This window comes from Trachinotus anak, unplaced genomic scaffold (genome assembly GCF_046630095.1).
Source record: "Trachinotus anak isolate AG129_WGS33_773 ecotype Australia unplaced genomic scaffold, CSIRO_AGI_Tana_v1 ptg000027l, whole genome shotgun sequence".
Classification (NCBI taxonomy): Eukaryota; Metazoa; Chordata; class Actinopteri; order Carangiformes; family Carangidae; genus Trachinotus; species Trachinotus anak.
The window spans coordinates 8,734-36,523 of NW_027273878.1; the positions used below are offsets into that span (position 1 = coordinate 8,734).

Genomic DNA, 27,790 nt, shown 5'->3' on the forward strand with positions numbered 1-27,790 from the left:
AGTCATCAGTGAGCCACACTGTTGTTCTTGATTGTTTGTTTTTGAAGGAGTGAGTGTGAAACGCCTGAAAACCACATATGCCTCGAACACAACACGTGAAACATCCGAAAACCACATGTGCTCCTGGACTTATCACATGTGGTTTTACATGTGATAAGTCACATGTTGTTTCACATGTGATAAGTCACATGTGCATTTTTCGTAAGGGAATATAATATTTTAATAGAATTTTATTGATGTATTGATAACATGACAGAACATGATGATTGAAAACAATAACAATCAGGTTACAATAGTAAATATGTTTGGGGTCATAAAAGAAACAGCAACAAAGACAATTATTACTCATGCTTCCCTGGATCATAACTGCTAACATTACCTTTGACTTTATTTATTGGGCCAATAATATCTGCAGAACTAAACACGTGCCTTCATTTATTTTGATGCTAAATTTTTCATTACTTTGTTCTTTAACTCTTTGTCTTCAGTAACAAAAATATGTAACTGAAAAGATTTATGACATATTATTAGCTCCAAAACAATATTATAATGTGAGTGCCAAAACTGATCAATCAATAAAGTCACAGCCCACAGACTCTAGACCACTGTTTAACTGGTTATTGATCATCAGGAACTGATTACTACAGCTCTGGTAGGTAAAAAGTAAAATAACCTTACCCAGCATGCACAGCACTAAAAAAAATGGCACATTTCCCATATATGTGTCCTGGGTGGCTCTGTGTGTTGTCCTAACTCTGCAGAAAATCAGAGACACTAGGACAGAACAACACACACACACCCACACTCTTTGTTTCCATGTGTGTAGCGACTTCCACTTTGGTTTCACTTAACTGTGTCTCAATTTACATACTTATAGACTCACGCTTGCTATCTCAAGTGCATATTGACAAGTATAGCAACATATCAGTTAAAAGAAAGTTGAGTGTAAAACAATGAACATTTCTTAACCCCAACAGCTGCCATCTTGGCTAGGTAGCAAAAGGGGGTCACCAACGTATTTTCATACTAGGAAAATGGCAGAAGGAAGGAGGAGACATTATCTGTGCCCGTGAAGGCTTAATTTCCATGTCACTTTACAGAGGGGCCAACACACAATAAAGTGACCAATTTAAGTCAAGAGAGCAAAGCAGCATGTGGGCGTTAATTGTGGTCACCTGCTGCAATCATCATTTCCAGTGAGTGAACAGCAGCAGAGTTTGAAACAATGCTACACTGTTGCACTGTGTACACATGTACTACATGTGAGTGCAGACTGTGTACAGGATGACCCTAAGAGCCGCAGTGGACACATTAATGGGAAATACTAGTGTTATACTTTAACACTGTGTATGTATAGCTATAGGGCAGGGTCAGTAATGTCTTCCTTTACATTCTCCTTCAGATTGTATTACCTTGTAATGTATCAGACCCATAAGAGGCACAGAAATGATTGGTTGAGTATAACACTGATGAAGGGATGTTACTGACAGCGATCATGGCTGAGTGTTTTCAAAAATCACTGTCCATACAGATATTATAGTTGACTGTTTAGAACTTCATTCAGATTTCCAAGTGTTTAAGAATCCTCTGGACTGCACCAGTTTAAATGGGTTTGACAGAAAATGTGTCACCAGCTGATAAAATGTCCTTTAAAGCATAGTTCTCGAGGTAGTGTGTGTGTGTGTGTGTGTGTGTGTATGTGTGTTGGCATCATTTCTTCATTTTCTTCTGTCGGTCCAGAAACTTTTGTCGTCTCTCAACTGGGATCTCATCCAGACTAATACCATGGTTACTGGCCCTGAAAGAGAGACAGGTAAGACAGAGGGATGGTGAGAGAGGGAGACAGGTGAGAAACAAACCTCATATGTAACTCTTTGAGATTTCATTTGTTTTATTTAGTTTCTAACAAACTCAACACCAATCTGAATCACCAATCTTGTCTATGGACAAACACAGCACTGTTTCTGATTGGCCACCTGTGTCACATGACCTCAACCCAACTTTTCATGTTTTATTACAGCTCAGGACAAACCTGCGGACCAGCTGAAACCTCCAAAGGCTGGGCAAAGTAATACAAAGATGTTTGTCTTTGAAACCTCAAACTGAGAAAACCCACCATACACCCTTAAACCAGTTCCGGGGGTTGTTGCCATCTTTGTCACATCATAAATGTGTTAACAGGTCTGACCTGTTCCACCTAATCATTTTATACACATATACTGCTTGATCATCTCCTGCTGTGTGTATTGCACTGTATGTGTGCAATTTTCTGAGGAGTTTGTCTCACGATTCTTATAACAGTGATGCTTTCACCATTATCATATGTGTGACTTCTTACCCTCCGGTGAGGTCTGGTGGGACAGGAAGAGGTTTAGCGAAACCATCTCGTCCAGTCAGCCAGTAAGTGTCCTCTGAGCCCTTAACCTAGAAAACAAACCACCCTCTATGTCATGAGTGTGTCACTTCACATGTGGTGGGGATTCAGGACATCAGACGCCTGATTCTTCCACATGTTTTACATGTTGACACCATAAAGTGACATTTTAAAAAATGTTTAAATGTGTGACCAACCCTAACCCTAAACAGCAGGTGAGCACACCTGTGCCTTCCTGGTGTCAATGTGGTATCCCCGTTTGAGACTGGTCAGGACCTTTACTGTGCACAGACTGATGTGGATCCTGTAGGCTGGAGACAAAAAACACATTACTCTACAACAATAAATGATTACTGAATATCAGTTCTTGATCAGTCACTGAACTCAGGTCAGTTCTCAATCAATGACTGATTTCATTTTTTACATACGCAGTCCAGATGCTTCCATGTGCGAGGCAGTGGTCACTGTGTCTCCAAACAGGCAATACCTGGGCATCATTAGACCCACTACACCTGCAACCACTGGACCTGAGGACAGACAGGTAGAGAGACAGGTGTAGAGAGAGAGACAGGACCAGAGGGAGAGACAGGTGTGTGTGTGTGTGTGTGTGTGTGTGTGTGTGTGTGTGTACCTGAGTGCAGTCCAATGCGTATCTTGACTTTGATCTCGGGCATGTGTTTGATCTTGAATGCTCCTATTGAGTGCAGGATGTCCAGAGACATGTTGGCCACTTCTGCTGCGTGTTGATTCCCATTTCTGTTGGGGACACCTGAGGCCACCATGTAGGCATCTCCGATAGTTTCTACCTGCAAATAATACACACACAAAATAGGCAGTTGTGATGCCACAGTGTGTCCCTCTCTCCCTCCATGTGTAAACTACCTGTCATTCAGGTGAGAGAGAGAGAGAGAGAGAGAGAGAGAGAGAGAGAGAGAGAGAGAGACTACTCTAACATTAAAGGTGAAAGGTCGGACAAGTTTAAAGTGGAGATAAGTGAAGAGTTATTTACCTTGTAAACGTCATGAGTAGCAATGATGGCATCAAACATGGTGTACAGATCATTCAGAAGGTCGACCACCTGCACACACGCACATGCACACACGCACACAGTTTTAGGTGCGATGTAGTTTTAGTACAGGATGTAGAACATCAGCAGATATTAGAGGAGCTCGTACCTCAATGGGTTCACTGAGCGCTGAGATTGTGGTGAATCCAACGATGTCACTGAAGTACAGAGTACAGTCTGAGTAATGTTCAGGTTGGACTGGTTTCCCTTTCTTCAGAGCCTGAGCCACAGACCTGAAACACACACACATTTGTTAAGATTCAGACATTAAATAATCCATCCAGGGCACTGAGAGTTGAAGCCCAGGCCCAGACCATGTATACAGCACCTGAAATGACAGACACACACACACACAGGGCTGGTCCACTGATGCCTCAGGTCAGTCCAGCAACCTCCATCCTCCCTCCCTCCCTTCACTTTCAGTCCCACGATTTATATTTTCTAAGCTGAACAGACATTCAAATTCAACTAAATTGTTTTGGGTGGATTTTGTGTGAAGCCTCAGATCTGGTTCTGGTGCTAACTGATGGATCATCTAGCAGCATAGTGAAAGCCTTTAAACCCAAATAATATCATGTGATAACCTTATTATTGTTCTTACTAGTTTATGTTTGTAGTTGTATTTTTACTCCTGTTAACAGGTTGTTGTGTGTCTGTTAAACATTTATATAAATAAACATTAGAGATAAACATTTGGTGTTTGGTCTTTGAAATCACCTTAAGATCAGGATAGACTTCGATTTATTGTAATTACTTCCTTTTTCAGAGGTAATAGAATTAAACATGACTTCCTGCCTCTGCTTGACAATGTGCTCAGAGCAGTTGTAGGTATGAAAAATTTATATCGAACATTTATCAGCTGCATATTTATTTATTCAGCTGTATATTTTCCCTCACTGTAGCTCCATTTTAGTTATTGCTTGTTGTGTCAGTCTTTGTTAGTGTGTAGTAATATAATTTCCTGTGTCTGTAACTTTGAGTTTTTTAACATGTGATCTTTGTTGTTTACTGTAATTCCCTCTTCAAATTAGTTTGTCCATCACACCTTTATTTTGCTGAGTCTTAAATTATTCAGCACAATAATTCTGATTAACGGTATATTTCTAAGTTTTCCCTGCAAAATGTCAACGGCAGCGAGACAGCACTGTATGGAAAACTCATGGTGGAAATATACTTTGCCTGAGCAGCTGCTACAGAGACAAAGCTGTGAAAAGGCTGGATTTCATCCCTTTGTGAGTAGGTTTACAGATGTTTTCAACTTGTAACACAAAAAGAAAGTTAACTATTATTATAAGAAGAAACTCAACGGAACATTGGAGATAAACAAAACACTACAGTCTAATAAAAACAAAAGCGGGTGGTGCTTTGTTGTGACATCACAAAATTCCAGAAGTCCTGAAGGCTCATTTTAAGGTTCAGTTTCTGAATACAGGCCACATACATTAGACTGTATGGAGCTTTAAAGAAGCAGCTTGATCAGCTTTGATCATCTTCTGTCTCCAGTGTATCATGATGTCTCTGAAAAATTGTGAGACCAAAGGAAACTTAAAAACAGGAGGACTGTGAATGAAGTTCTGTAGCCTCTGTTTCTCTGGAAGTTTGCTCTGATGGTTAGTGTTATTTATTATTTTGGTGTTAAATGAAATATGTCTTACTTAGGCAGGAGCTGTCCGACCAGTTTCTCTGTCTTGTTTCTCTCAACTTCTAGTTCATCTGTTCGTTCTCGGATCAAATCCTCCAGGTTTGAACTGTACTGCTCCAACATCCGCAACATGGAGTCGATGATGTTCGCCCTCTTTCCTCTGTTAATGCCCCGAAACTGCAAACATACAAACGTAAAACACAGGACAGAAAATATGTCTGAAATGTCAAGAAAGATTTAAGGTAAAACACAGATGTGTTTTTGTTCTGCAGTTCCTCACATCAGCCAGCAGGTGGAAGCTCATCTCACCTGTTTGAAAATGTCATCGAAGCTTGGCCTCTTACTTGGATCTTCATTCCAACATTCGTTCATTAGACTGAGACACTCAGCTGGAGCTTCGTCCACCGAAACCACAGGTCTGCAGAGAGGAGATGGCTGCTTCAGACGCTCCACGATCTCTGATAGACAGACAGGTGGGGAGACAGGTGGTCAGACAAACATGTAGATAGACAAATGGTCAGACAGACATCCTGTCTTACCCTGGGCAGGCATGTCCATCATGGCATATGGCAGCATTCGTGAAATCACTTCCTGTATGATGATGGAGAAACTGAAAACGTCTCCAGCAAACGAGCCTCCTCTGACTGGATTCCTTAAAAGCTCTGGAGCCATCCACAGGAGCTCTGGGGGGGGAGGACAGAGTAATGTGGAGAGAGATTTTCTTTTGATTTTTCAACTCTAAAGTTCATTTTTAACTTTTGTGTGGAAAACGTTAATTTTAATGTCAGCTAATGAAATAAAGAATGAATAATTATTACATACAGTGCATCTGGAAAATATTCACAGTGCTTCACTTTTTCCACATTTTGTTATGTTACAGCCTTATTCCAAAATGGATTAAATTCATTTTTACCACAAAATTCTACACACAGTACCCCATAATGGCAAGGTGAAAACAGTTTGCTTGAAACCTTTGCAAATTTATTAAAAATAAAAAACAAAAATATAACATGTACATAAGTATTCACAGCCTTTGCTCAATACTTTGTTGAAGCACCTTTTGCAGCAATTATAGTCTCAAGTCTCTTTGAGTATGATGCTACGAGCTTGGCACACCTATTTTTGGGCAGTTTCTCCCATTCTTCTTTGCAGAACCTCTCAAGCGCCATCAGGTTGGATGGGGAGCGTCGGTGCACAGCCATTTTCAGATCTCTCCAGAGATGTTCAATTGGTTTCAAGTCTGGGCTCTGGCTGGGCCACTCAAGGACATTCACAGAATTGTCCCCAAGCCACTCCTTTGTTATCTTGGCTGTGTGCTTAGGGTCGTCGTCCTGTTGGAAGATGAACCTTCGCCCCAGTCCGAGATCCAGAGCGCTCTGGGGCAGGTTATCATCAAGGACGTCTCTGTTCATTGCTGCATTCATCTTTCCCTCAATCCTGACTAGTCTCCCAGTTCCTGCTGCCGAGAAACATCGCCACAGCATGATGCTGCTACCACCATGCTTCACTGTAGGGATGGTATTGGCCAGGTGATGAGTGGTGCCTGGTTTCCTCCAGACATGACGCTTGGCATTCAGTCCAAAGAGTTCAATCTTTGTTTCATCAGACCAGAGAATTTTGTTTCTCATGGTCTGAGAGTCCTTCAGATGCCTTTTGGCAAACTCTAGGCGGGCTGTCATGTGCCTTTTACTGAGGAGTGGCTTCCGTCTGGCCACTCTACCATACAGGCCTGATTGGTGGAGTGCAGCAGAAGTGATTGTCCATCTGGAAGGTTCTCCCCTCTCCACAGAGCAACGCTGGAGCACTGTCAGAGTGACCATCGGGTTCTTGGTCACCTCCCTGACTAAGGCCCTTCTGCCCTGATCGCTCAGATTGATCGGGCGGCCAGCTCTAGGAAGAGTGCTGGTGGTTCCAAACTTCTTCCATTTACGGATAATGGAGGCTACTGTGCTCATTGGGACCTTCAATGCTGCAGAAATGTTTCTGTACCCTCCCCAGATCTGTGCCTCGATACAATCCTGTCTCAGAGGTCTACAGACAATTCCTTGGACTTCATGGCTTGATTTGTGCTCTGACATGCACTGTCAACTATGGGACCTTATATAGACAGGTGTGTGCCTTTCCAAATCATGTCCAATCAACTGAATTTACCACAGGTGGACTCCAATCAAGTCGTAGAAACATCTGAAGGATGATCAGTGGAAACAGGATGCACGTGAGCTCAATTTTGAGTGTCATCGCGAAGACTGTGAATACTTATGTACATGTGATTTTTTTTTTTGTTTTTTATTTTTAAAATATATTTGCAAAAATTTCAAGCAAATGTTTTTCACTTTGTCATTATAGGGTATTGTGTGTAGAATTTTGAGGTTAAAATCAATTTAATCCATTTTGGAATAAGACTAACATAAAATGTGGAAAAAGTGAAGCACTGTGAATACTTTCCGGATGCACTGTAGATACGAACAAAAATATATACACTCACTGATCACTTTATTAAGTACACCTGTTCAAATGCTGGTAAATGAAATTAGGCAATAACATGGCAGCAACTCAATCCATTTAGGCATGTAGACATAGTCAAGATGACCTGCTGAATTTCAAACCGAGCATCAGAATGGGGAAGAAAGATGATTTAAGTGACTTGACGTGATGTGACGTGGCATGGTTGTTGGTGCCAGATGGGCTGGTCTGAGTATTTCAGAAACTGCTAATCTGCTGGGATTTCCCCATACAACCATCTCTAGGATTTACAGAGAATGGTCTGAAAAAGAGAAAATATCCAGTGAGCGGCAGTTCTCTGGGAGAAAATGCCTTGTTGATGCCAGAGGTCAGCAGAGAATGGCTAGACTGCTTTGCGCTGATAGGAAGGCAACAGTAACTCAAATAACCACTTGTTACAACCAAGGTATGCAGAAGAGCATCTCTGAATGCACAACACATTGAACTTTGAGGTAGATGGGCTACAGCAGCAGCAGACCACACAGGGTGCCACTCCTGTCAGCTAACAGAAACTGGGCTACAGTTCACACAGGGTCACCAAAACTGGACAATAGAGGATTGGAAAAACGTTGTCTGTGTAACCACGCTTAGCTGCACTTCAGTGTAACTGGCGGATTCCAGCAACCCCTCGACTCTGCGTGTGTGTGTGGAGAATGAGGAGCAGGAGGCTTGCTGTCTTTGTGTGCCACGGTTTATTGTCTTGACAGGAACAGAGTATGTACTGTTCAATCATACAGTTGGCTTGTTACAAGCGGCTCTCACACAGCATGCTATAAAAAAAACAGCAAGTTATTTTAACACAGTGGCTAACTAGCTAGCTTAGAGTGTAATATGCCATTATTTGAACATTTCAGCAATTAAAAAGTACAGGGACTCATAACACTTCTGTACAGGTAAGTTTTCTTCTTAGTCACAGTGTTCTTCGCCACACGATGCATCACACTATCACTAACCCTAACCCTATCATTACCAACTTATACCAACTTTTCAGTAGCTTGATGGTCCCAATTGGTGCCTTAGCATGTTCCCATGTCAATTTAGCAATCCACCTCTGCTCACAAGCATCCATATGAACCTTAGACAAAATATAAATCAAGGGATTATTGTCCAACCACACTGTGAACTGATGACCCCTCAGCCAATGGTGGAATTTATCACACACTGCGCACTTTAAAGCAAAGAACTCCAGCCTATGTGCAGGGTATCTGGACTGAGCACAACTGAGTGATTTACTGGCAAAGGCAAATGGCCTAGCAGTTGTCCCACAAGCAGGAACCTGCGATGGCAAAGCCCCAAGACCATTAGTGGAAACGTCCAAGAGCAGGAATGGTTTGCTGAAGTCTGGATGTGCCAATAGGACCTGGTCCAACACAGCTTGCTTCAGCAGCTGGAAAGCCTGTCTGCACTCATCTGTCCAGTCGTCAGGACTCAGCTTCCTTTGAACCTGCCAATGCTTCCTCCCCACACCGCAAGGACTTTTGCTGCCAGGTGTCAGATTAAACACAGGTTTGGTTATTGATGAACAGCTTTCAATGAACTGCTGGGAGAACACTACCATTCCAAGGAATTATCGAAAGTTTGGAGTTGCCAAAATACCATCTCCAGCCATTCCAATGCCAGTTCTTCAGTGGGAGCAAACACCAGAACATCATCCAAATAGCACAGCAGACTGAGGAAGTTTTGATCACCAAAGATGCCTAGCATTATCCTCATGAATGTTGCTGGACTATTGCACAGCCCCTGGAGCATCCGACTGTACTCATACAGTCCGAATGGTGATATGAAGGCGGTGTACTTTCTGTTATCCTTGTGTACTTTCATGTTATAGTACCCTGAGGTGAGGTCAATTGTGGAGAAAAAGGCATTACCACCCAAAGCAGCTAGGATGTCAGCTGGATGTGGGAGTGGATGAGGATCTTTGATTGTTCAAGCATTGAGTCAGCAGAAATCATTACAGATTTTCATGTCACCTGACTTCTATCAAACAAGCACCAATGGTGATGCAAACTCACTGCTAGATTTCCTTATAATTATCTGCTGCTCCACTTCATCCAGCACTTGCTTGAGCTTTTCACACTGAGTAGATGGTATGCAATGGCACGGCAACCAAAAGGGTTTCTCATCCTCAACCAAAATCCAATGAAGGTAGCCTGTAGCCTTGCCACAATCCAATTTATCCCTGAAGAACATTGACAGAAATTCAGCTATTAGGTTGACCAGCCTCTCCTTGCAAGCAGGTGACACCTCACAAGAGTCAATGTCTATATCAGAGACCCATATCATGCAACACAGAATGGGGTAAATGAGTCTGCTAGGTTTCCCTGGCAAGGGATGGTCTGGCAGGCTGGAAATCTGAGACTGTGGCCCTCACAGCCACATGTGGGGTTTGCCACTGACAGTAGCACATTTTGCTTCACACTGGACTGAGTGTCACTGTCAACTTTGGGATTGCTGACACTCTCCAGCACCACACATAGATGCCCATTGGCCATCTTAGCATTTCCCTAACCCTAACCCCTGTCCACCAGCCACTAAGTCCTCAAACCAAGGTTTAGCAGTAGATGAATCTGGGGTGACCAAAAACTTGGCCCTGCCCCTGCCAACTGCTGGTATAGGGGTGAATGTCACTGAACCTCTCCCCTGGCCAAAAACTGCAGGATTGTCCATAATTCAATCCCAAAGAGCCAAGCCTCAACATATAATAATGGAGACAGTAAGTTGTGTAAGTTGTGCACTGGTCAGTCATACAGTTGGCTCATCACAGGTGGGTCTCACACAACATGCTACAAAAGAACAGCAAGTTATTTTAGCACAGCAGCTAACTAGCTAGCTTAGAGGGCGATATGCCATTATTTGAACATTTCAGCACTTAAAAAGTACAGTGACTCACTCATAACACTTCTCATGAACATTCCTACAATTCACAGTGCACATATATGTTCATACATGGTACATAGAGACATAATTACACAATATTTGCACTCCGTGCTGTGCTCAGCCACTCACATCGGGCACATCTCTCACTGTCAATGCTTCATAGCCTCCAGGGGCATATTTCTACTGCCTATAGGAGAGGGAGCCCTTGAGCCAATAAATCCACAAATAAACATAAAATCATGGCAAATACAGCAAGTGGAATCACATGCTATATAAAATCTGTTAAGTCTCGATTTCTGCTGCAACATTTAGATGGTAGAGTCACAATTCGGTGTCAACAACATGAAAGCAAGGATCTATCCTGCCTAGTATCAACTGTTTAGGCTGGTGGTGGTAGCGTAATGGTGTGGGCGATATTTTCTTGGCACACTTTGGGCCCCTTAGTACCAACGGAGCATCGTTTAAATTCAACAGCCTACCTGAGTATTGTTTCTGACCATGTCCATCCATTTATGACCACAGTTTCATGAAGAATTAAGGCAGTTCTGAGGGCAAAAGGGGTTCCAACCAGGTACAAGCAAGGTGTACCTGATGAAGTGGCCAGTGATGAAATTTATCCAATCAGAAACAACCTGAGAACACTGAGTTTCACTTCCTATAAATATGAAACACTTAAGTTATACAGAAGAACAGTCAGAGATAAACTGGATATCACTGAAGCATCCACTGACTCAAATCATTTCTGGAGAAAATGTCACTCCGTCAGAAAACCATACAACAAAGAAATGGCTGTTCAAAATGATGAAATATGGACATCATATTGAATTCAGCCCAAAATTATCGGAGGACTACAACCTGTAGAATCAGTGGTTAAAGACATTCAAAGAATTCAGACCAGATCACTGAAGTACAGCTGATGGCTAAAATCCAGGCTCTACAACCAGGCAGAGCAGTGGTCCTGATAGGATCTTAAATGAAACATACAGAAACAGGTAAAACTTTGTGTTTCATGTTCTACCTTGTGGGTCCTCAGGAAGGCTGAGGCTCTGAGAGTGAAGGATCATGGGAAGGCCATAGTCACTGACTTTCAGGACAAAACGTCCATCAACTAAACAGTTTGTAGACTTGAGTCGACCATGACTCAGACCTCGTAGATGAAGGTACTTCATCCCCTGGAACACACAAACAGCTGTTAATTATCATTAAATACAGTTTAAGCCTGAAATCATAGAATAGAGTCTGAAAAATGAAGCAATAAGCAGAAATAAAACATCACAGAGCTCTGTTTTGTGAAACAGGCTTGATGGTCAGTGTAGGACTGAAGAAGAATTGTGCACATTGATGCAGGCTTCATCAGGCTACTTTTATCATCAGGATACTTTTATTTAGAAAACAGTTTTATTAGCAGTAGCAGTATCTCAGCAGCACCTTGATGAGGTCCATCAGCAGGGATGACTTGAACATCCAGTCGAGCCTTATGCTGTTGTCCGCCAGCAGGTCAGCCAGACTCCCTCGAGGACAGTGTTCAACCACCACAGCAAAGATCCCAGAGTCCAGAAACAGGCCTAGGTACAGGTTCAGGTTCTCATGTCGCATCTCCCGCAACTGGACAGACAGAAGAGGATTTTTAAGAAATTAATCTGTATATGGTCAATATATGAATCTACGTAGAGTCATATGAATGTAGCGTCAACTTAATCTGTGTAGTGCCATATTAATCTATGTAGTGTGAACATTTACATTTGCATTTATTCATTTGTCAGACAATTTTGTCCAAAGAAATTACAAGTGAAGGACATCAGTGAAGCTTCAGATCAGTAGAAACCTTGGTATCAGAACTCAGTTCTACATGTGTTTAATCAGTGAAGGAGATCAGGTAAAGAAGTGACCTGAGAGTCAGAGTCAGAGCTAGTTAGACATGTTAGGGTGTTAGAGGTGTGAGGAGAGGAGGTGCTCTCTGAAGAGAGGAGTCTTAAACAGGTTCTTTAAGACTGAGAGGGACGCTGCTGCTCTGATGGACTTCAGGAGCTCGTTCCACCATCAAGGAACCGCAGACCAGAACAGCCTGTACTGAGACTGTCTGTGTGCAGGGATGGCGATGACAGATCACATTCATTAGAGGAACACAGTGGAGGAGAAGGAGCATCAGGCTGAATGACTTCAGACCCAGAAGTCTCTCTGAAGGCAACATCAGAGATTGAGTCTGGTTCAGGGTCAGGGGGAGTTAGTGAAGATCCAGACCAGGCTGGCTGCTGTTTCTGGACCATCTGTAAGGGTTTTGCTGTGAGTGAAGGGTTAGGGTTAGGATTAGAGAAGGTTAGAAGAGGTGATAGATAACCATGGTTTGGACCAGGATCTGGGTGTAGGAGTGAGTCAGGTAAAACTGATTTTCCTGATGTTCAATTCAATTCAGTTCAATTCAATTTTATTTGTATAGCGCCAAATCATAATATACATTATCTCAAGGCACTTTACAGGGTAAGGTCAAGACCTTACTTTGTTAAAGAGAAAAACCCAACAGTTCCCACAATGAGCAAGCGCTTGGCGACAGGGAGCAGGAAAAACTCCCTTTAACAGCAAGAAACCTCCAACAGAACCAGGCTCAGGGTGGGCGGCCATCTGCCTCGACTGGTTGGGTTTAGGAGAAGATAAAAAGGGGGGGTGGGGGGAGGAGAGAGGAGAGAAGAGAGAGAGAGAGACCAGGAACAGCTGTATAGGTAATGGTGCTATCAATAATAATGACAGGTAACAGTGGTTAATAGTAATGATGAGTAGGGGTGGATCTGGATCCTGCTGCTCCAGAGGCAGAGATACCTGCAGAATGAGGACAGAGAGAGGGAGAGAGAGGAGAAGCACAAACTACGGGAGAGAAAAAAAATACAAAGTTAATGGCATGAAGTCATCGAGAGAGAGAGAGAGAGAGAGAGAGAGAGCGCCCAGTGCATCATGGGAATCCCCCAGCAGTCTAGCTCTATAGCAGCATAACTAAGGGATGGGTCAGGACATACCCGAGCCAGCCCTAAGCTTTACCATAAGCTTTACTAAACAGGACAGTTTGAAGCCTGATCTTAAAGGTAGAGAGGGTGTCTGCCTCCTGAACCCACACTGGGAGCTGGTTCCACAGGAGAGGAGCATGATAGCTGAAGGCTCTGCCCCCCATTCTACTCTTACAAACTCTGGGAACCACAAGTTGACCTGCATTTAGAGAGTGAAGTGTCCTATTAGGAAAATAGGGAACTATAAGCTCTCCAAGGTACGATGGTGCCTGACCATTAATGACTTTGTAGGTGAGGAGGAGGATTTAAAATTCTATTCTGGATTTTACAGGGAGCCAATGCAGAGAGGCTAACACAGGAGAGATGTGATCTCGTTTCCTAGTTCCTGTCAGTACTTGTGCTGCCGCATTCTGGATCAATTGGAGGCTTTTTACTGATTTTTTGGGACATCCTGACAATAAAGAGTTACAGTAGTCCAGCCTTGAGGTAACAAATGCATGAACTAGTTTTTCAGCATCCTTTAGACACAGAATGGGTCTGATTTTAGCAATATTGCGCAGGTGGAAGAAGGCTGTCCTAGAGACTTGCTTTATATGTGAAGTAAAGGACAAGTCCTGGTCAAAATGACACCAAGGTTTCTGACTGTAGCACTGGAGGCCAAGGTGATGTCATCCAGAGTCAGTATATTATCACATAGTGTATCTCTGAGGTGTTTTGAGCCAATTACAATAACTTCAGTTTTGTCTGAATTTAAGAGTAAGAAATTACTGGTCATCCAGGTTTTTATGTCCTTAAGACACACCTGAAGCTCGGCTACCTGGTTAGTCTCACCTGGCTTCATGGATAAGTACAGCTGGGTGTCATCTGCGTAACAATGGAAATTCATCTGGTGCCTCCTAATAATGTTTCCTAGAGGAAGCATATATAGACTGAAGAGTATTGGTCCTAGCACCGAACCTTGTGGAACTCCATGGCTGACTTTAGTGATGATAGAGGAGTCATTATTAACATGAACAAACTGGAGTCTATCTGACAAATATGTTGTATACAGCAAAGTGGAACGACTGAGAGTCGGCCACAAAAAGGTTAGAGAGGGATAACTGACACCAGATTTCTTGCAACCTAAGATGGGGTTAGGGATGGTATTTACTGTGTATGTACTGTGTATGTACTGTATGGGTGGGTGGTCCACCAGTGCCATAGTCATAACTGGTGTGATAGTGCGCCTCAACATGGATTGCTCATTACTGTCAACACTGTGAGAAGTAAACAGCCTATTACTTAAAAGCATTTAATTTTCTTCAAAGCTTCAGTTCTACTCTGAATATCTGTCCTTATATAGTATGGCTTACAGCAGATTAAGAAGTAACACACATTCGCTATATCCGCCTGTATGGTAAAAGGCACAACTGCCCAATTAATGCATGGTGAGGTCTTGCCAAAAGTAGCCACCTAAATTAGGTAAAGGCTAGTAAAGTTAAGACAGGTTGGGAAAGAGGAATAAAAAAAGAACAGGAGTGGAGTGTCAAGACCAGCCGGGGAGGCTGGGGAGGCCTAGGTGGTGACAGGAGAGGAAACTCTCGTTCCAAAAAAGTGGGCACTTCTGTTCTTTGGAACTGATTCAGTTTTAAATCATCCGACACGGAGCAAACTTCAGTGTTTTGCAAGCTTTGTCATCATGTCATGCTTGCAAAAGGTGGAAACACAAGCAACCTGTCCCATCACTAAAAAAAAACACAGATGTCCATGAATATGAGGAGGCAATCTGCACCCGTGCCAAACCCAATGAGATGTCAAGCAGCAGTGCCAGTGGAGCATGTCCCAAAACCACACAGGTGTCACTTCAGGCATTGTTTACCGCTGCTACACCATACATAAAGACTAACAAGAGATGGGAAGATATCACTGGGGCAATCATGCTATACAAAGCTAAGAATGGTGCCAATTCAAACATCCACTTCATTGACAATGACTGGAAGTGGCACAGCAATCTTTTTCTGGGGCTTGGATGAAGCGAGTTTGGTGTGCATGACAACTGATGTCAGCACAAATATGGTGTGCGCACTGGAGATTAATAATTGGATGAGACTGGCATGTTTTGGAGGCAGACTGAATATCGCTATTATTAAGTTACTCTTTTCAAACACCAGTCTCAATAACAATTACTGTTCATTAAATGAAATAGTAGCCTACATGTAGTTAGGCTTTTAAGATGTGTTACACCTACCAGACCACAAAACACAATGTTTTATTTGCACATGCTATAATTGATTGTAGTCATTTAATCAGCAACATTTAATTCAATCAGAGTCAGGTTATTCCAAGTAAGTTTTTACTAAGGAATTTGCTTTGATAGTTTGGTGCATAAAATGAACAGAGAAACATAAGAAAGTAAGCTAAAAAACATGTATCGCAATTCAGAAAATCAAACATACCTTTCAAAACAGTTAAGATATAATTAAATATAGAAATATTTACAATGCACAACATGAAAAAATAAAATGTAAAGTATGCACTATATAATAGCTGTGTGCTTTGATGCTTTCATTTGTGTGTTTTTGTGCTCCCTGATACAAATTTGATTAAAGCTACCATGTGACCACAAAAGTGTTCTTCTTTTGGTACAAAACTGGTTATTTTAGTTTTGTTGTGGCACAAAAAGTTAATAAAAGTTAATAATACTCACCCATGTCTCCCAATTGAGGATGTTACATTCTGTGTATTTAATATTTATCAAAATACTTTTATTTACATAAAGGGACAAGATGTGCTGCTCCTCCCAAAATTTGGGGAAAAAAGTCATACCATGATATAATACCATCATCATCCAAAAAGTGAAAAATACTGTGATATTAACTTTAGGTCATATTGCCATGTACTGTGTATATACTGTGTATCCACTGTATATCTATTGTGTATCAACTGTGCTTTGTACCTGACTGAACAAACTTTGGGTGCTTTGATTGATAGTTGTCATCATCTTTCCTACAGGAATCTTCTTTAGCCAAACCCAGTCGCCCTGGTAACAACATAACCAATCAGAACAATAGGGTGAGTGAATGAGATAGTCAGATCCAGGTAGACAGACAGATGCAGGTGCAGGTAGAAATACAAATGTACCTCCAGTATTCCTATGTTGGAGCTTTCAGGTGTTGTTAAGATGTAACTTCGTGCAATTGAACGGAATGGAGTTTTAATTTCTAGAAGACTCCTCATGATCGACTCATCATTCAGTTTCTGCAACAATAACATCAATATCAGCAGCAGCTCATTGTTTGTTAACGGCCAGTTAATGAACACAGTTCAACATTAGATTGAATTTAATGCAGAAAGTTGAGTTTCTCCTGCATATTACTTTACAGCTTTACAAAGGCTGATTTACAACTACAAACTCTGGCACTAGTGATCATCACTTTACAAACCTAAAATCTTTTTGATCCTAATTTGTACCCATTTTCAACACCTGACAGGTAACTCAGTGCTGTCAGTACTGTGAACATCTCTGACCTTTCTGCTGACTTGAGTGTCGATGAAGACAATGTCATCCAGAGTCAGGATCAGTTTGGTGATGTTTGCTTCTCTCCTGTAAGTCCTGCATACACATTATTATTATTGTTAGGATCTCAAGCCATGGGTTCTTAAAAAGAACAATGGAGAGGCCTACATGTCCCTCCAAAAGCCTGAGTCTCAAGCCATGTATCCTGACAAGAACAATGGAGAGGCCTGCATGTCCCTCCTAAAGCCAGAGCCAGAGTTGGTCGACTGTTTGAACAACAGTGCCATGACCCCCCCACAATTCACACCTAGGTGCGAATCAGAGTTTGAATGTAAACTCAGCATTGGCATTGACTTAGGCCAGGCACTCTCAGCAGGGATCCCCGGCGACGTCACTCAGGTGATAAAAGCAGCACCGCAACCCTCCTCCATTGCTTTTTCCCCGTGCACCAGTTACAGTAGAGAGCTACTCCAAGCTCTCTCCACGACTTGGCTGCTGAAAGGGAGCAATCTGCAGACATTTGACCTTTTTCCAAAACTTTTTAAAGCCTAGGTCACAGTCTTCAACTCGCGGACCAAGCACATAGACTGCTGTTATTTGTTTCCCTTTTTCATTTTTTCCATCTTTCGGATCTGACATAGATCGCTGTACAATCAGCTGATTTTACGTTCTGTGAGGATGAGCACCGACTTTGTTAAAGACAAAACAAAGTTCACCTTCCCTCATCTCTGATCTTCCCGCTGCCACAGAGGAACTTATCACATCGTCATCGCCAAGAGAGCGAGACACGAACCGCCAAACACCCAGCCAAGGAACAAGCTGTGGAGAATCAAAGTGGGATTTCTTTTTCTAACTCCAAAGGATCGGAGCAATGCAAAGTAAGAGGCTTATGTCTGGGCATCTTAGCTCCTACCAACACGTCACTCACATGACTCCGTCGCCATCTTTTCTCTCTCTCTCTCCCTCACACACACATACACACACACACACACACACACGGTTGTTACATATGTGTTTTGCCTGTAATCATCTAGTTAGTAACCAATGTTTGTTTTAGTTATAGTTGAATTATAATCGGTTTAATATCAAGTAATGTTATTTTGAATAATTATTACTCTTATTAATAAATCATGTTATAATTTAACTTGTCGTTGTCTGTGATTATTGTGATTATATTTGTGATAACAGCTGGTCCCTGGGGACAGGGTGGTGCCCCGAGGTTACTACTTGTAGTAAACATCTATATATATATATATATTGGTGATTATCACTGATAATCATTAATATTATACACCAATAACCAAATTGCCCCTACCTGTGCACAACATTATTATTATTATTATTATTTCGTCTGATCCAGTTTACACTTCACTTTGATTTGATGTGGTGGTCAACTACAGACTCATAAAACTTAGAGTTTCTGTTGAAAACAGTATGTGTGTGTGTGTGCGTGTGTGTATGTGTTGACCTGATCCAGTAGAAAAATGCTCCAATCGGAGTGCAGAGCAACAGGAAGACAAATGACACTGTTGACGTGTCTACACCTGCAGATAAACACAGGAAATTATTAATGCCACATCAGATGAGTTTCACTTACTGCTGAGGCCCCTGCATTACACATACATGATCATGATGGACACAGGGGGCGCTCAGCAGACCTCAGACCTTCAATCTGTACCGTACATACAGAAAGTTCCCACCCCTGTGCAATTCATTGAACTCACCCCCGCTGCAGGCCTCCTCTGAACTGAACCAACAGAAGCTGGCTATTGGGGGTTTTCCTCCAGGGAAGATGAAGGAGCGGCTCAGCGGTCTTAGACCTCCGACCGACCCATCAGTGTGCGTCAGAGCAAGTGAGTGTGTCGGCACTAGTTGGTCACCATCACTGTCCAACACCACATACCTGGCCTGCAGGCCACGCCCCTCTTTACCTCCATACAATGCCTGAGAAAAAAAGGCAGAAGAGAGAAAGTGAAGCAGAGGCTGAAGACATCTTCATCACATTGTCCTAGTTGGTTTATTGTGTGACTGATAATGTAACTGACACAAAACCTTTGAGACTTCAGCTGCTGCACAGAATTTTATCTCTGTAACTTCTTACATTTCACAGACCGGACTAATGAGGAACGAGACAGAACTGCACCAAATGCAGCTGTGAAGAGTAATTTATCTTGTTCAAATTTGTTGTTATTCTCAGTGGTGCTCTACACTGCAGTACTGGATCAGTTGACCTATAAAACTGTAAGGTGCTGAACTTAATATGAAATTTTTTACCTAATTTCCCTATAGTATGAGAGTGATGACAGATTCATCAGTGAGTTGTAAAAATAATCCTCACTAGTAGGTTCATATTTACAACTGAAGCATGTACATATATTGAGATTTAATATAAGTGGATATAGTGAAGGTCACATTTTTACACCTTAAAATAGACTTTAATCCCAGGAGTGAACCTGAGTTCACTGAAAATAGGAATTGTCAACCTCCTCATGTAAACCAACACATCATCAGCATACAGTGAAATAGAAGGTCTGTTGTGTATTACAGTAGGAGCTAATGGAGAGGGAGTGAAAGGAGAAAACTCTACCTGGTGCTTCTAGAAGTAAAATTACTCCAACTACTAAAATCAGATTATGAATCTGATAAAAGTACTCTATGTACTTTTATCAGATTCATAATCTGATCTTCTAAACCAAAATTATGGAGAAGGTGCTGTAGATAATGTTGTTACCAAACTATAGCAGCAGATGCATCAGTAATGTCAAGGATCAGATTATCTGATGGTTGTCTTCTCTTAATAAATCCTGTCTGGCTCTGTATAAACCTTTGAAAAAATCTTCACATCAGATTATAAAGAGAAAGAGGGGTATCTTTTTACACAGCAAAGACTTAAACCAGTTTAAATCAGTTAAATCTCATCTGTTAGAGCTCATCAGTGGTGGACCTCCATCTGCTGACATTTATAGTACAATCTGAATTTATAGAAACAACTACTGGTATATCTGCTCCAGGGACATCATCTTCCATGCCCTCCACCTACACACAGATGTGTCAGTAAAGCTTCTGTCATCCAAGTCATATATATACTAAGACATAAGACACTAAGACATGTATACTAAGACACCCTCAAGCAAGTCCATATTAAAGTGTTTCTGACCTGATTGAAGCCCTGGAAATCAAATCCTCCATCTGATTGGACAAGCTGGTCCCCTGTCACCCAACGCCCGCCCCCTGCTTGACGACACTCCTCCACTGCCTTAGCAACAAAGTACACCATGTTAAAGATGGTCCCAAAGAATGGAGACACCTGCAGACAAAAGTCAGGACAAAAGTATCTCAATGGCAGTCACAATAAGAGCAGGTCCAGTTCTGTAACTGCTGAGGAAAGGAGCTTCAGTGCTTCCTGTCTTGTCTCTTTTTTTATGAAAAGGAGATAATGCCATCCCACAAATTCCTTGGAGCAGCAATATTCAAAGCGACTAACATCAATAACATCTGTCACCACAGTATCAAGTAGCCTAGATTTTCTCCACACCGTTAGTGTCTTTTCCTTATGAATTCTTCTTTACATCTTTTATTGACCTCCTGATGTTTTCCATCAAGGTCAAGAAAAAGTGGTTAAGAAAGGAAATAAGATTCAGGAGAAAACTTGTTTCTGTGAATTGTCTCCTCATCACTGTGGTGTTAAACTGTACATGCCAGAGTGAAGCAGGTGTTTCTGTTAATCATAGTGAACACATGGAGGTGGTTGTGTCAATGAGGATGTCATTCAGTCTTAAAACTCTCGTCTGAAATGAATGGTGACACAAACAAAATGGAAAATAGCTTCAGTCCTACCTCCGCAGTTACTGTCATCAGAGGAAACTAAACATTTCATACGGATCTGAAACACATGATGCTATAGAGGCATCATGCGTCAGTAAATCAGAGAAGGTTAGTCAGGTGGAAGCTCACCGTCATTTGTAGAACTCTACAGAACTTGCTGCACAAAGCTCTTATCAGAAGCTCCTTATATACAAATGAGGAGTTACCACAGCGATGAAGGCTCTGCCACTCCACCTACAACTTGAATAACCTAATCCACCACAATGAAAAAGCATGTATACAATAGTAATATACCTCAACACATATACAGTAATGTTATTCCCTGAAACACAGGACAAGTTTTCTTGCCACTGATATATTTGTTGATTTCTCACCAAATCTACCATGAAAATTGAACACGCACTAAGCATATTAGTTCAACATAAACATTAGCATTCACAGCATGTAAAATAACATTTTATCAAACTGGAATAAAGCAAAGAAAACAAATACCTTGCTGGCTGCATGTGACAAAGGAGGGAATAAGTCTTTGCATCTTTCTTGTAACTATTCATATTAAAGTCCACTGTAACCGTCTTGAAACGCCCATGCTTGCTGCTTGCTTCCAATGTTGTCAGTGAATCTTACTCATGCAAGAGCAGACTAGACAGGATTTTGTTTGCAACCTTAGGTCTTCAAAACAATTGTACTATTACTTACTCCAAATAGAACAATGTACAAATAATAAAATACAATCCAATTATGAAATTAGTCTTACAAAAGTAAACAAATTATGTAAATAATATAAAATATAATGGCAACAGTTACAAGTAATACACCTCAACACATATACAGTAATACAATTGGGTGTATACAGTTAAACTGTCATACACCATGATACACCAAGTCAACAGACACACTTTTCTACTGTCATTTACCTGTTGTTGTAAATATGTTGCTTATTTTTAATATGCTTATGTTAGTTGCTTCTATCTAGTTGTGTATCTGCCATTGTTTGTGTTGTTGTGTAGTTGTTTTGTCTTTGTATTTATTGTGTATTTACCTCTGTTGCTGCAACAGCAGACCGGATCTCTCGGCTCATTTGAGCCTGACGAAAAGCTTCATAGAAATTCTGGTCAGACGCCATGGTAACAGTCAACACAGAGCTGTAGGCGTGACGAAGCTGAGTGCTATTGGTTAGCTGAGGAAAAACTGTGTCCTTATTGGACAGAGGAGAGAACCAAGGCACCAATCAGAACTCTGTTTCAAACATTGTGTTGCACACTTTTGCTGAAAAATATGACAATTTAAAGGGACCATGATATTTTAAATGTTAATCATAAATAAACTGTAGTAATGTTCATATGTGTCTGTTATAGTCAGTTTGTGTTTGTGTTCAGTGACTGAGCAGCAGCGCCTCCTCAGGTGACAACTACAACTACAGCTTCAGACAAAAGAAAAACTGAAATCAATAAAAACTCCTCTGCAATTGAGACATTGTCAGTTATTGATCAGTCAGTTTGGTATTAAATAGGTCAGCTATAGATATATTTATTCAGTATCAAAGTGATAAGTTATTGATTGATCAGGTACCTGGTATGGCATAGCATAGAGCAGGGCATCATACGGTATAAACACATAACCGTCGGAAACCATCCCCATTTCTAGAGCAGCCAATAGGAGCTCTCGCTGATCCTCTCCACCAATCAGGATAGAGCTCATACACATGATTACCACTGAAATAGAAAGAATAAAACCAGTTTTAATGTTGTATGTGAATAACTACAGGTTAAAGTCAGATCACATCAGAAGATTATTTACAGCCTAGTGTCACCACAGTTAAAATAAAAACATTCAATAGTTTTTCCTGAATTTTCAGGGGATGAGAAACAGCTACAGGTTATTTTGTTTGGAATCAACTCTATTGTGAATCTACTCTGTAATGACTCCAAACCGGGGCCAGATTAACCTCCTGAGGGGCCCTTGGGCTTAAACTAATCCTCCAGACACCAGGAAAGTATCCACTAGTCAACAGATGAAATGATTAATTGATTCATTGATTAGTTTATTGAAACAAAATAAACTGACAACAAGCAAATTAATTAATTGTCAATTAGAAGTCAGTTTGAAAGGGTTAAATATTAAATAATGAGGTGTTTTTCACTATTTTCTCACATTTTATTCAATGAACAATTAAGCAACATGACAAAACACAACTTTGGAATAAAACTGATTAATATAAACTACATCTCTTCAGGAGTTCAAAGCAGTCCCTCTACAAGACAAGAACCACAGCATTGAGGGTGGAGCACCTGATGTATTTGATATTCTACTGGTGTGGAGTAAAGCTGGTGGTCTGGGGCCCCTGAGGGCCAGAAACATTTGTTCACTGACAGCAGTTTTGGTTGCTCTTTGTTTAGTTCATTTTTAACCTCTTTAGATCAGATCTTTCAGCCCTGACCTTTGACCTTGTCGGCTTCTTTGATCGTTCTTAGTGCTTCCTGTGGTCCTCCATTGTTCTGTGTTTCCATGGTAACCACTGGACCAATTGGCAGGCCCATAGCCCGGAGCGCTGAAGCCACTTCATGTCCAGTGCTCTCCCATAGGTTGGACGGAGCTGATGATGAAGAGGAAGGACAGAGTGAACTAAAGAGATAATCAGTCATTACCAATAAGATCAATAATGTGAAGAATTGTTTCAGATATATAAAAAAAAACAGACTCTCCTGTTGTTGTGAGATTTGACATTGACATTGAAACAACTGTTGTCTTTGTATTTGTTGTTATTTATCTCTGGTGTGAGTATTAATAGTCGCAGTAATTAGTACTGGTTCAGTACAGAATGATTGCAGTTGTGATCAATCTCTCTGTAAAGTGAAAACCAGTCAAACTTTAAACCATAACTCAAGCTTCACACAGATGAGATGCATCAAAGTTCATTCACTCACTAACATCAGTCTCCAGAGGTGGACACAAACTCTTTTGTTCAGGTTCTATTTCTATAACTTGTTTTCTTCTGCTGAGGTTAGCATGTTAACCAGCTGACCCTGACTCACTGTAGCCTCCAGTCAACCCTGAATACATATTATAATCTGTTGTGCTATGAAGACAATGATGGCAGAGTGATAATCATCTCCTGACAGGAAACCATGTTGAGCAGCAGATAAAATTGACAAACATTTAACAACAGCATTCATGTTTCCAGATTCAGAGCCAATTGCTGAATTTCCTTCATAAAAACATCAACAGAAGAACTGAAACCACCCCAGCAAACATTTGTAATGGGAAATATTGATATAACTCATGTGTGACTATGCAAAACTGTGTAACCAAAGACTGTGTGTGTGTTTCTAATGAAGTTTTCAAGTAACCTTTGCACACCCTTTTCATGGCTATGAAGGAGACCTCTGGATGAGCTGATGATGAGCGCATGGAGACAAGATATCAGGATGGCCTTGCCTTCCTCGCCATGATAAACACGTGCAGACAAATATATGTGAAGGTCTCGCCCGTCTGCCTTTCTGCTCATGATAAGGGTAGCTCGTTTGACCTCGGTGGAGACAGAGCTGTGACATTGTGTCTGGGGAGAGGCAAGCAGGTGACAGAGAGGATCTCATCTCAGCTTTGCGGAATGTGTTTTGGGACTATAAGACTGTGGCCCTGGGTAACATCTTCAGGCCACTCACTCACTGACTGTACTGCTGTTCGGTTGTGTTTGTGTGACTCCATTCATGAATGTTTATTAAACTCAAGAAAGACAGCTGACGCGTGAAGAGCTTCTTTTTCAATTATTGAACAAGGTAAAACATTTTTGCCACCACACGTTAAAACCCCTGCAGTGATGTCACTTCCTCACCTGAGATGACGCCAACGTGTGCCCAGCGGAAGAACCTGAGTACAGTGAACAAGACTGTGCTGGGAGGAGTGATGGGCGGCAGGTTCAGCCAATCAGTGCCCAGACAGCCTGGAGAAGCAAGCCCCGCCTCCCAATGCTGAGCAAACAAGGAGGCAGCGTGACAGAGGGCAGGGTTAAAGGGTCCAATGTAGGCGTGGCCATAACCCTCCATTTCTCCGAGTTCTGTCAGAGCTGAAATAAAACCAGAGAAGAAGAATCAGAAACAGTCAAAAATTATGAAATTAAAATTATAAATAAAAATAATTTAAAAAATAATTTCAAAGTAAATATGCTTCGTAATCACACCCTATAATTCACTATAATTAAAGTCTTCATAGAATCTAATGAACCTTTGAACAGGAAGCAGTCTGGATTTTAATAAAGTTAAACTAGTTTAAATGTAAAAGCACTTTTGGTTTGGCAATTTTATTAAAGCCTTTAATCTTTATATAAACATTTCTGACCATTAGTCAATTAACTGATCTATCATTAGTTAATTACCCAACAAACCTTTGGAGGCGGAGCAGTCCTCGTCCAGCAGTTTCACATCATACCAATATCCTCTGCTCAGACCACTGTCACCCCGTAACCGTGACAATGCCAGGTTGGCCGCAGCCGTCGGCATCGCCCGGGAGAACATGGGGTCACATGACCATGGACCAATAAGAGCCAGCTTGAAGGTCGCTGTCCAAACTTCCATAATGCATAGCAACCACAGAAGTAACCAAAGCAACCACCTATGATGTTGCATCCTGACGATCTGTGGAAATTAATTGATCTTTAGTTTCTGTATCTGATTGTAACTTTATTCTCTGATTATCATTTCATTATAAGGACATTTCTGCAGCATGTGGCTTGTTTGGCTCTTCACTGTAATATTATTATATATTAGATATATTATTTTACCTCTACCCTTATCTGTACTGTATATTAATTCAATTACAGACAGTGTAACTTTGTATTAAATTACAGGCAGTTTATTTAATTAAGTAACAGTTTACCTGTATATAAATTATGTTTTATTACAATTTTTCTGTGTATTTAATTAAATTACAGATCATTTATCTGTATATTTAATTTAATTCTTCACAGACTGAACCCAGCTGACCTTTGACCCGTAATCCCTCACATTAAAGCTGGCTGACACCATTAGCTAATGCTAAAGAGCACTAAGAATGCTAAGTATAGTAACAGTGCTAACGCTCTTAACTCAGGCTGAGAGAGAGAACATTATCAGCACTCTGAGAGCCAGCAGCTACCTGAACACCACACTCACCTGGTGACATACACCTGTCTGATGATTTCATCCAGCCAGTTTGTTTACATTCACATTAAAATCTTAGTCTGAAGTCTGATCCTGGTCCTAATGTTATGTATGATGATATATGACTCTGACACCAAACTTTATCTTCCACAGAGTTAGATCAAGACTCTACAGAAACATCACACTGTGTCCATAGGAGGATGACCATGCATGCTAACTGAAAGCTCTCCCATCTCTGAATACATTAGAGTGAATTCACTGTCGTGTAAACTGAGCACATTTAAAAAAATTAACTCTGTGAAAAAAATATTGGACCTTAATAAAGCTACACAGACACAACAGTACAGTCAGTTCCTGACTTTAGCCACTCCTGGTCCCACCTGGTCCCACCTGATTACATCTGTTCCCACCTGGCCCCACCTGACCCCACCTGACCACGCTGGTCCTACCTTCCCCCCCAAAAAACTCCTGGCCACACCTCTGGGATTAAAGGACTTTTATCCATTTTTTTAACAAACAGAACCGAGTGCTGAAAACAGATGACATGTTCTCTGTCCCTCAAGTCATGATTTGCAGGCAGGACCTTACAAATATATGCACTGGTCATGGTGATTGGCCCAGTGCAGCAGGCTGCTTTTTCTGTCAAAACAGAACCACACCTGAACATACCTGCTTACATCATTGATGATGTCACTGTGAACTCATTAATCAGTCTGAGCTATTTTGCTACTGGTTAGTCTTAAATCAATGTGCACTGTTGGTTCACAGGGGAACGATGAGAACTCAGAACTGATACATACAATCAATTTATCAGTCAATCAATAAATACATACATTTGTTAAAATACCATGTGTGTTTATTTTAATGATACATACCAAATCTATGCCTCAAACAACTGGTTTATGACCTATATGAGGACATCACAGCAGCAGGAGGTCACAGTTTGACTGACAAGTTGATCAGCTGATCAAAGCTGATGAGTGTTAAAAGGTTTAATCCAATCAATATGATCAAACTGACTGACCTCATCAATCCGATCAATGCAGCCTGTGACTGATACACAGCAGCTCTTTGACATTCAGGTTCATGTGGTCTTGTTCAGTCTGCAGCTGCAGCTAACCCTAACCCTAACCCTAACCATCTGAAACAGGGTTAGGGTTTTCTACTGGTTTCTACCTTGCTCTGATGTGTGAAACTGTTTCACATGAATCAGATTCTACAAGAAACAAACTGACTCCATCAAGTGCCCCTACCCTGATCTTAACTATCACAACTAAATGTCTAAACTTAACCTAAAACTGATCCAACCCACCACCACACACACACACACACACACACAGTGTTTACCTTTGTCTCAGAGGTTCATCTTCATCTTCAGAGGAAACAAGAAGAAAATCCTCAAACTCATAAATGAGCAGCAACAAAGTGCTGATGTCAGGTCAAACAAGAGAGAGAATGATAGAGAAACATAGACAGACATTGAGAGAGAGAGAGAGAGAGAGAGCGAGAGAGAGAGAGAGACTTTAGTTTAATCTTGTTTGCAGTTCAGCAGGATCTTTGGCTTCTGTTAGAGTCTGTAATGAGAAGATGACTGCGTCTGTACAGGTGTGTGTGCGTGTGTAGGTCTGACCCTCTTACCTGTTGAATCTCTGAGTTCATTTGTTTGTTAAATATTGTTTCCTGACTGATGACATCATCAACCTAATATCTCAGGTGCTGTGACTGACAGCTACATCAAACTAAACAGACTAAACACGTGTTCACTGATGATGTCACAATGTCACATGTAATAACTTGAGCTCAAAACAGCCAATAACAGAACAAAAACAGTCTGAGCTACAAAACCTCCAAATGAGCAAAGGAAGGAAAAGAGA

General features: G+C 41.3%; 1 protein-coding gene across 2 annotated transcripts; it reads right to left on the reverse strand.

The window, feature by feature from the left end:
• Positions 1-212: 212 nt before the first annotated feature.
• Positions 213-27,373, reverse strand: LOC139610972 (retinal guanylyl cyclase 2-like). Of its 2 annotated transcripts, XM_071465154.1 has the most exons (24): positions 27,264-27,373; positions 25,163-25,412; positions 24,614-24,844; positions 23,219-23,374; positions 22,351-22,493; positions 21,821-21,976; positions 20,111-20,260; positions 18,678-18,897; positions 18,422-18,497; positions 16,965-17,049; positions 16,578-16,694; positions 16,393-16,476; positions 11,890-12,066; positions 11,480-11,633; positions 5,622-5,765; positions 5,392-5,540; positions 5,096-5,259; positions 3,550-3,673; positions 3,384-3,452; positions 3,006-3,180; positions 2,803-2,901; positions 2,600-2,685; positions 2,339-2,424; positions 213-1,798 (listed from the first exon to the last, which is right to left on the reverse strand). In XM_071465154.1, the coding sequence occupies exons 2-24, from the start codon at positions 25,401-25,403 to the stop codon at positions 1,711-1,713; spliced, it is 3,174 nt and encodes a 1,057-aa protein (XP_071321255.1). In that variant the 5' UTR covers positions 25,404-25,412; positions 27,264-27,373; the 3' UTR covers positions 213-1,710. The 2 variants fall into 2 exon arrangements, with proteins under 2 accessions (XP_071321255.1, XP_071321254.1); XM_071465153.1 differs by lacking the exon at positions 27,264-27,373 and having other exon boundaries at positions 25,163-25,512.
• Between the last annotated feature and the right edge of the window lie 417 nt (positions 27,374-27,790).